This window comes from Tachysurus vachellii, chromosome 25 (genome assembly GCF_030014155.1).
Source record: "Tachysurus vachellii isolate PV-2020 chromosome 25, HZAU_Pvac_v1, whole genome shotgun sequence".
In the NCBI taxonomy this organism is placed as follows: domain Eukaryota; kingdom Metazoa; phylum Chordata; class Actinopteri; order Siluriformes; family Bagridae; genus Tachysurus; species Tachysurus vachellii.
The window spans coordinates 16021578-16031577 of record NC_083484.1 but is presented as its reverse complement, the minus strand read 5'-3'; the positions used below and the strand labels follow the sequence as shown (position 1 = coordinate 16031577).

General features: G+C 44.3%; 1 protein-coding gene across 1 annotated transcript in view; it reads left to right on the top strand.

Annotated features, from left to right (window-relative positions):
* mtmr11 (myotubularin related protein 11) overlaps window positions 1–10000 on the top strand; it is a 26824-nt gene that overhangs the window by 10663 nt on the left and 6161 nt on the right. The window contains exons 3-14 of the mRNA XM_060861274.1: window positions 3297–3433; window positions 3678–3747; window positions 3830–3969; window positions 4558–4642; window positions 5711–5858; window positions 6109–6196; window positions 6296–6384; window positions 6891–7015; window positions 7418–7499; window positions 8169–8239; window positions 9514–9686; window positions 9854–10000. The exon at window positions 9854–10000 is cut by the window's right edge and continues 24 nt beyond it. Of these exons, the coding sequence (XP_060717257.1) occupies window positions 3297–3433; window positions 3678–3747; window positions 3830–3969; window positions 4558–4642; window positions 5711–5858; window positions 6109–6196; window positions 6296–6384; window positions 6891–7015; window positions 7418–7499; window positions 8169–8239; window positions 9514–9686; window positions 9854–10000 (1355 nt within the window). The remainder of the gene's footprint in view (window positions 1–3296; window positions 3434–3677; window positions 3748–3829; window positions 3970–4557; window positions 4643–5710; window positions 5859–6108; window positions 6197–6295; window positions 6385–6890; window positions 7016–7417; window positions 7500–8168; window positions 8240–9513; window positions 9687–9853) is intronic.

Here is a 10000-nt window from a genome sequence, read left to right as displayed (position 1 = left end):
CCTGATGAAATCAGACGGTGTTGACGAGGTGTTGCTCAGGACAAGAACAGAGATCCAGTCAGGTTTTATTTGACTTCCATGTGATGAGCAACAGATGCTCCATGAAAGCTGTAAAAGTTAAACAAACATCTGGCTGCAGAAGGAGAACACGAGCGTGTGAGAGTGCGTTAACTTCTATTAAAGTGGAGCACAATATGGAGAAAAAAACCAGGAAACGTACGTACAACACGTGGAGCTGATCAGCCGAGCCGCAGAGCCTCTCAGGCTCGAGCTCTAAAAGCATCACCGCATCCTTTCACTCTATTGACGGGAAGGAAACATAATCATAAAGTATATTTTAACTACAGGACTCTCAAGCCATTAAAAGAACTTTATTGAACGCAAATTCTGCTGTTCATTCGTCACCAGCATCATGGAGAACTTTGTCAGATGTTTGTTAGTGATGAACAATGTTGAGTTTATTGGCGTTTAAACAAAACGTGTGTGAATCTCAAACTCCAGAGCAAAGTCTCGGTGCTCAGGTGAATTACTGGCTGCTAAATCAGTCAGTTTTTAGCTTCACTGCTCTACACTCATACACGCAATTCATCTTGCGCTTGTTTTTAATGACCACACCCAATGATCATGCTCTGCACACACACACACACACTGATCTCCATCAGTAATCAAGGAATTTCCTCCAGATTACGTCATTTCCTGTCGTCTGTTCATTTTCTATGACACCGTACGTACCTGTAATATTACGTCACACCGTGTCACCTGGTATCGAGCAAACCCATCCATCTTTTAATCTTTTAGAGATTTCCTCATCGTCACGGTTTGCAGATCCTTCCTGTGTTCCTCGTTTCCTCGGCCGACCTCGCATCTGCGTCCCAGGATGCCCGAGGAATGTCTGAGCTTCCTAACAGGCATGAACTGAAAGGAAAATTTCAGCGAATCAATCTTTTTTTTTTTTTGGCTTTGAAAGCTCTTTGAACCGCTGCATATTTTCCGAACACCTCCAGTCTGGTTTTTTGGGGGAATGAAACAGCAAATGTTTTTAAGGCTCTCCAGATGGTGCGCAAGTTTTTTGTGTCTTTTTTACGGCTGTCGGTTAGGAAAAAAATAAAAACAGTGTGTTCCGTTCATCATAGGAACGACATTCAATTAAAGTGAGTAAGGAAAACGTTTTAGGGGAAATTTGAGTTTAAGGAAGTGAGCTGGGAGTTTAACACCACATCAAACTCCAGACCACAGCTGCTTCTGTCTGTTCGCTCTCGTTTCTGTTTGCAGTTCAATTCAATTCAAATTTATTTATATAGCAACTTTTATCAATGGACATTGTCTCAAAGCAGAACATAAGAGAAATATTACACAAGGTTTATTATACAAAGATGAACATAATACAAAAAGTTCATTCATCATTCATTCGTTCATTCATCTTCTACCGCTTATCCGAACTACCTCGGGTCACGGGGAGCCTGTGCCTATCTCAGGCGTCATCGGGCATCAAGGCAGGATACACCCTGGACAGAGTGCCAACCCATCACAGGGCACACACACACACTCTCATTCACTCACGCACTCACACACTACGGACAATTTATCCAGAGATGCCAATCAACCTACCATGCATGTCTTTGGACCGGGGGAGGAAACCGGAGTACCCGGAGGAAACCCCCGAGGCACGGGGAGAACATGCAAACTCCACACACACAAGGTGGAGGCGGGAATCGAACCCCCAACCCTGGAGGTGTGAGGTGAACGTGCCAACCACTAAGCCACCGTACCCCCTAATACAAAAAGTTCAAGATTAATATTAGACTTATATATAAATGTGTTTTTATTTATTGAACCAATCAGCAAGTCTGAGGTGACTGAGGTGACTGAGGTGACTGTGGTGAGGAAAAACTCTCTTAGATGGAAGAGGATGAAACCTTGAGAGGAACCAGACTCAAAAGTGAACCTCATCCTCATATGGGTGTCTTATTATGAATCATGTCCTTTCTACACTCAGATACAGTCTGATAATTGTGTACTGATGAGGAGCTTGTTGTCCTCCACTGTTTTATACGATACAGACATTTTGACTGCCACATCTTATAACCACGTCATCAGTCTATGACCAACAGAGACATGGAAAAGTTTTCTACATTTAGGTCATTACCAGATTCTTAACTGTTACATGTGCAGCCAACGTTATAAACGTAATAACTAATAATAACCGTCTTAAACACTTAATACTTCACCATATGGAATTTTATGGACGTTCTGATGATATTTAAAAAAAAAAAAAATCATTTACATTCTCTCTATAATTTGATTAACAGGATTGTGCTTATCTAAGATAAAGAGGAAAGAATAAAAGTGTTTACGGTTGCTGTGAGATTAATTTCCTGTGTTTTGTCGCTCCGTTAAAGCGAAGGAGGTCCTGAATTTGGAGTAAATTTAAAACAGGGTTTGAAGTTTATAATCTCAGAAGATCATTGGGAATGTCACTAAGATCATAAATAAGAGGAATACGTGAGGGATTTGTTCAGAGGGAGTGAACTGTGTGTGTGTGTGTGTGTGTGTGTGTTTAGTCCAGCTGGGCAGAGCAGGTTACTTCTTTCTCCAGCTGTGTCCCCATGAGGCGGAGATGAAAGCGTCTGAGATGTTGAGTTTGTACAGGAAGCGGTAGAGGAGCTCTGAAGGCTCAGCATAAACACGCTGACTGGAGCGTTAACGTGCTCGAGCGCTCAGTACTTACAGTCTCAGAATACTGTAAAACTCTCTTCACACGGCTTCAGTGTGTATGATGGCGGGTACGAGCGTGTGGAAAGATTATGCTATGTTGTACCTGAAGCAGCAGAAATAACCGCAGTTATGTCCTGTGTTAAAAAAAAAGTTTTACAGAAGTTAATTTCAGGATTGGGGGGCACGGTGGCTTAGTGGTTAACATGTTCGCCTCACACCTCCAGGGTTGGGGTTCGATTCCCGCCTCCACCTTGTGTGTGGAGTTTGCATGTTCTCCCCGTGCCTCGGGGGTTTCCTCCGGGTACTCCGGTTTCCTCCCCCGGTCCAAAGACATGCATGGTAGGTTGATTGGCATCTCTGGAAAATTGTCCCTAGTGTGTTAGTGCGTGAGTGAATGAGAGTGTGTGTGTGTGCCCTGTGATGGGTTGGCACTCCGTCCAGGGTGTATCCTGCCTTGATGCCCGATGACAGTGGAGAACGGTGTTGAAATCATCATGTGATTAACTATCTCGTTAAAATGTCCTTGTGCTCTGTAAATGTGGGTGGAGTCATCCATTAATTCTGCTGTGTGTCTGTTGTAGGTGAGTGCATCCTCCAGAGAGCTGTTCTGGTCAGGAAGAAGCTCTCCTCTAAAGAAGGAGGAGGTTGGCTCTCGGGAACTCTGTTCTGCACCCATTTCCGTGTGGCCTTCGTGCCTCAGGACAGCGCGAGACCAGACGTGAGTCGCTTGTACACCTGAAAAAACCTACAGCTAAGTGCATATCAGTTAGCGTCATCAGCAGTGGACTGGTGACTAGCATGCGTTATGAACAGGTGAACAAAGATGAATCTGGTCCTTCTGTTATCTACGTTTCCCGTCTCTGATGAAGTATCCGGCTCAGATAAACGCTCCAGAGATGAAGAGTTATCTGTTTTGCATCCCGCCTGCTCTTTATCTGCTTTGCTTTCCCTCTTTTGCGTAGGACAATGCCGATCCTGTGCTCCTCGGAGACCAGGATGTCGCTCTGGCCTCCATCGAGAAGGTCGTGGCCGGTAAGAACGATCCGAGTGAGAATCATCAGATTTTGATTCATGTTCCGGTTGTGTTTACATTCCGGCGTGTTCTCTGTGTCAGTGGGACCATCCCGAACCAAGCTGGTGACCCCTAACTCCTCTCTGAAGTTCACTCCTGAGGAGCTGGTGCTGTACTGCAGAGACCTGCGTGTCCTGTGCTTCCTGTTCGACAGACTCACCCCTGACGCTCAGGCCGTGGAGGTGTGTGCTTGGTCACCACGTGCTGTCGCTAAGCAACAAGGATACAGCTAAACCAGCTGACTGTGCATTTTTTAATAAGAACAGTGTACAGTGTCTGGAGAGTCGACACAAGTCTTTTTCATTTATTCATGTGGTGGTTAATGCTATTCGAAAACATAATACATTTTGTTATATAGTAAACAAACAAACGAATATTTATCTAGTAAATATGAAATCGTGTGAAATCATTGCATAAAGATCCAGAGTTCCAGTCACAGTGTTGTTCTGAACTGCTGCTCTGCATCACAGTGCTGTGTAACACTGATGTAAACACCTTCTGCCTTCTTCCACATACATGAGCTTACGGCATTCGTGATTGGTTACTGTTGTGTTGTGCTGTGATTGACAGAGAGAGAGAGAGAGAGTTTGTCCCTCCCACCCACAAAACACTGTAAATTCTGCTGCTGGACTGTACGATAAAACTGAAAAAACTGCTCATGATATTTATTATGAAACCACTTTTAACACATATTTAGACCCAGCTGTGTTTGTGTGAATGAGATTACAGAGCTGAGAGATTCTCTGACACGTGACTTTATTCCTGTGTAGATCACATATACCATCGCCAAGACGTACCAGCCGCTGAAACCCGGCACCATCCTGTCCTTCCAGAACGCGGCGCTTGGCAGCATCGGTGAGTAAAAGTCTGCTCTCGTGATTAACGCTTTGTGACAGAGCGATACTCTCACATCTCTGCTGTTTACACGGCGTCGCTCTTAACACAGAGAAATTCCTGTGCTGTTAGAAACGGTCGAGACAATCAGAACAGGAAGTTTGATACGGGATCAACTGTGCTTCCTGAATGCACCATGATTGTGTCCTCGTTATCATTTGACATGCAAATAAAACCATATGAAGATAAGTGAGCCGAGCGGCTCTGCTCTGAGACCGAGCGGCCGTTAATCGTTTGAATAATGCAGAGAAACATGACCACCTGGCCTTTACTCAACCCCAGCTGTGTGTGTGTGTGTGGTGTGTGTGTGTATATGTGTGTGCGTGTGTGTGTATGTATGTGTGTGTGTGGTGTGTGTGTGTGTTTGTGTGGTGTGTGTGTATGTGTGTATATGTATGTGTGTGTGTGGTGTGTGTGTGTGTGTATGTGTGTGTGTGTGGTGTGTGTGTATGTGTGTATGTATGTGTGTGTATGTGTGTGTGTGTTTGTGTGTGTAGGTGTGTGTGTGGTGTTTGTGTTTGTGTGTGTGTATGTATACGTGTGTGTGTTTGTGTGTAGGTGTGTGTGTGTTTGTGTGTGTATGTATATGTGTGTGGTGTGTGTGTAGGTGTGTGTTTGTGTGTGTAGGTGTGTGTGTGTGTGTGTTTGTGTGTGTATGTATATGTGTGTGTGTGTGTGTGTGTGTTTGTGTGTGTGTGTGTTTGTGTGTGTATGTATATGTGTTTGTGGTTGTGTGTGTTTGTGTGTGTGTAGGTGTGTGTGTGTTTGTGTGTGTATGTATATGTGTGTGTGGTGTGTGTGTTGGTGTGTGTGTGTTTGTGTGTGTAGGTGTGTGTTTGTGTGTATGTATGTGTGTGTGGTGTGTGTGTTTGTGTGTGTATGTATATGTGTGTGTGGTGTGTGTGTTTGTGTGTGTAGGTGTGTGTGTGTGTGTGTGAGGTCAGTTTTTTCACACTACTGCATCTATACTGTCAGCACATAATCTAATAGATTTCACGCTCAGTCTCTCTCCATCTCCTTCATTTGCAGAAATGAAACAGTTCCTGAGCAACCGGAGGCGTGACCCGAGCATGAACTGGTACGAGAGCGCGGCAGACTGGGAGCAGGAACTGGAGAGGACCGGAGCCACCGGCTGGAGGGTCAGCGCTGTCAACGACCGCTTCGAAATGTCCACCAGGTAACATAAAACTCCAAAGATTCCAGTCTGAGTGATGCATGATGAATAAAATGAGAAATCAGTCACTGATATGTTTAAAGGGATGAGGTGTAAGTGTTAGCGCCCTCTGCTGCCTCTGAGGTGAATTACAGTGTAAAGCGGCGACCATCTTTCCTTCAAGGCAAACACACCAGAGCTTTCAGCTGGGGCGGGGCTAACTTCAGGGCCAGAAAAATATCATCATTTTTTTCTTCTTCTCTCTCATCCCTAGTCTGTCCAGGTTTAACGTGGTTCCTCAGAAGGTCCTCGACACCGAGCTGAAGAAAACGTTCGCCCATTTTAACGAGGGTCGCATCCCAGTGAGTATACACTGGATCTTTCGGATGTGTGCAGGATTTCACAGTGTAATTAGTGTGGTGTCTGATCTAATCTGATCTGATCTGATCTGATGTCTGTAGCGCTGGGTTTGGAGGCATCCGCGTGGCAGCAACCTGCTCCGCATGGCCAGTTTTCAGAACAACATCTACCACGAGAAGGACGATATCCGGTTTGTAGCTGTTTTTTATGTAAACTTTCTAAAGCTACCTTTAAATAAATGTAGTCATCCATGGAAGCGTAGATATTCCCGTGTAGCCACACGCTAGCCGATCTAAATGACATTTCATGCTAACGTTATACCGCAGCTGTGTAAAATTCTCGAGTCTGATTGGTCAGAAGACAGCAGTGTAGCTACAAATGACAGGTTTATATTAAGGCCCTCATTTTAATATGTTCTTGTTTTGTTACTGAGTGTAATCGATGATACGTAGCTTTCTGTGCGGAGATGTTTATACTTTTATTTATGGAAGGAGTCTTCGGTGTCAGAGGTAAAGCTGGACACTATCAGGACTGACCGAGGGGGTTCGGCTTTTTGTTGTTTTCATTAACTAACACGCAGAAAATCTCAGATACGTATTATTACGGAGGTGATTATATAACACAGGAGTCTAATACGAACGTCGGGTTCGTAACGTATTCTGTGTCGGATCTTAATCGGTTGTCGTCCTGGAGCAGGAACCTAGAGCTGATCCTGTTCGGAGGTCAGACGCAGTGTGTGGTGGTGGATCTCGGGGATGAAATGCCTTCTCCTTCAGACGTTCAGCTCGCGCACACACGACTGCGCTCGCTCTGCCTCGGAGGTGAGGAATGATTCAAATGTATAGAGATCTCCTAGGACTGGACCATCCTTTCACACTTGTGATAATTGTGATTATTATTTTAATCGTATCGTTTTTGTACATGATCATCGGTTCGTTTCCTGAATTCTTCTAGAATTTCTTTATTCCTATTAGTGAGAGTGCAGCGTGTCAGCGATATTCACGACCGTCGTTTTGCTCTTCTGTCCGTCCTTCTGTCTTCTGAGAGCGATAAACAAGGACAGATTTGTTTCTCGTGATTTTGTTCCTCTGTGATTTGGTCTTAAGGAGTTTATTCTGTTCATTCCCTCACACGTGAATGAGCTGTTACTATAGAAAAGATATAAGGTGTGTGTATGTATTGAACGACTTGCTAACCGGGCAGGATTTTATCTCTTCCTGTAGATATCTCCTCCTCCATGTCCTCCGTGCCGGACGATAAGTGGCTTTCCACTCTGGAGGGAACTCACTGGCTGGATTATACCAGGTATGAGAGAGTTTTAGGACTCGACTCCTGACTCGTCTCTAACCTCATAAGAAACAAAACAGTTCACGTTTACAGCTGGGCTTTCCACAATGAAATGACTTCCCTGTAATTAATTCCTGCCTCATGCTCTTTATTAGCTGGAGTCGCTAAACGAATTAAGGAATGAAAAGCCAGATGGCCTCTAATGGATCTGTACTCCATAAACCGCTTGTGAAACTAATTACATTCCGTCTGCTCAGTGAGGATATGATAATATTATACCTTCAATAAGGAAGTGAAGTGAACTGACCACATTTTCTGTTAGTACAGGCTAAAGAGAATCCATGTGAAATAATAAATCATTTAATACACAATAAACAACATAAAAAATGGCCTATTAGCATTTCTACACTCAGTGTGTGAATACTTATAAATATTCATGAAATGTTAGCACCACTGTTAGCTTCATCGCTAGCTTAGAACTGAAATTCTGCGGCTACAAATGTACAAAGAAACACATCCGCACGTCCTGGAATCGGGTTCAGGTCCAAAACTGTGGAGTTGATTTAGTGACATCACGAACCCGAGCTCATATGTGGCCCCACCCACAATTTGGTTATATACGGACCAACAGAAGGTCTTTGTTTTTAAGTGTGTGTGTGTGTGTGTGTGTGTATATGTGTTTATTAGGTGCTGTCTAAGAAAAGCTGCAGAAGTGTCCTGCTTGCTCCAAAGAGGTCAATTAACCGTCGTTCTTCAAGGTGTGTCTCCATGGCATCTCCATCACCCTGGTGATCTGAGATAAACGAACGTGATTATTAATTTTGTATTCAGGTTGATGGTTGATGATGAGCTGTACGAGCTTTAAGTGTGAACGTCTGAGTCATGTTTCACATCTTAGGTGTGGCGTTTTTATTCAGGTCAGCGCTAATATAAAATCAGGCAGAAAGAATTAACACTTCAGTGCACGTTTAGAAATGAACAGGCGACTTGAGTCAGTGGTGTTCTGTCGCTCATCCGTCACTCTGAAACCTGTTCACTAAATAGATAAACACGACATCAATCCCAATGCAACCACAAGAGGGCGCTGTGCTACAGGACGGTTTTTCTGATGATTTGCTTTTTGGCTGTTTTGTTTTTATCATTTTTTTAGTTACAGCTATTCAAAGATTTCTGACACGATTGACACTTTTGTCATTAACACACATTTGCAAACACACACACACACACACACAGGAAAGTACTACATAGATTATTGTATAAATAACTTTAAAGATTTCAAACTCCACAATATACAGTACACTCACCGGCCACTTTATTAGGTACACCTTACTAGTACCGGTGTGGTCTTCTGCTGCTGTAGCCCATCCGCCTCAAGGTTCGACGTGTTGTGTGTTCAGAGATGCTCTTCTACATACCTCGGTTGTAACGAGTGGTTATTTGAGTTCCTGTTGCCTTTCTATCAGCTCGAACCAGTCTGGCCATTCTCCTCTGACCTCTCGCATCAACAAGGCATTTGCGCCCACAGAACTGCCCTCACTGGATATTTTCTCTTTTTCGGACCATTCTCTGTAAACCCTAGAGATGGTTGTGTGTGAAAATCCCAGTAGATCAGCAGTTTCTGAAATACTCAGACCAGCCCGTCTGGCACCAACAACCATGCCACGTTCATAGTCACTTAAATCACCTTTCTTCCCCATTCTGACGCTCGGTTTGAACCGCAGCAGATCGTCTTGACCATGTCTACATGCCTAAATGCATTGAGTTGCTGCCATGTGATTGGCTGATTAGAAATTTGCGTTAACGAGCAGTTGGACAGGTGTACCTAATAAAGTGGCCTGTTAGTGTATTCCAGATATAACACTATTTTAATTCATGCAGATTCTATGATCTGAAGTCCATCAAGTCGAGGATTATACACAACGTGTGTGTAACATGTGTGTAACGTGTGTGTAACGTGTGTGTACCGCTGTACGCATGACATTTCTACCCTCTGTGTCTTTAACACAGTGCTGAGCGTGTTGTGTCCCTACAGAGCCAGAGGACCGGGACATGAACTGTGTGCTGTCTAGTCTGGTGCAGGTGATGTGTGACCCACACTGCCGCAGTGTCGCTGGCTTTCAGAGCCTCGTACAGAAGGAGTGGGTGATGGCGGGGCACCGGTTCCTCAGCCGCATCAACTACCACAGAGACAGCGACAAAGAGGAGGTAAAAATCCATGTGACTCAATTAATACTGGCACCAGTTTCTTCTCCCCCCCCTTTTTTTTTTAATCAAGATAACAAGAAATCTTGAATACAAATAAAGTGCCGGTGTAGAAGAGAATAAAGGTGTGTGTGTCGTGTGTATTTGGTCTGATGTGTTTGTGTGTTCAGGCTCCGATCTTCCTGCTGTTCCTGGACTGTGTGTGGCAGCTGTGGGCTCAGTTTCCAGCTCGTTTCCAGCTGACTGAAGCTTACCTGCTGGCCCTCCATGACAGCGTGCAGCTGCCTCTGTTCAGCACCTTCCTGGGCAACTGTCAG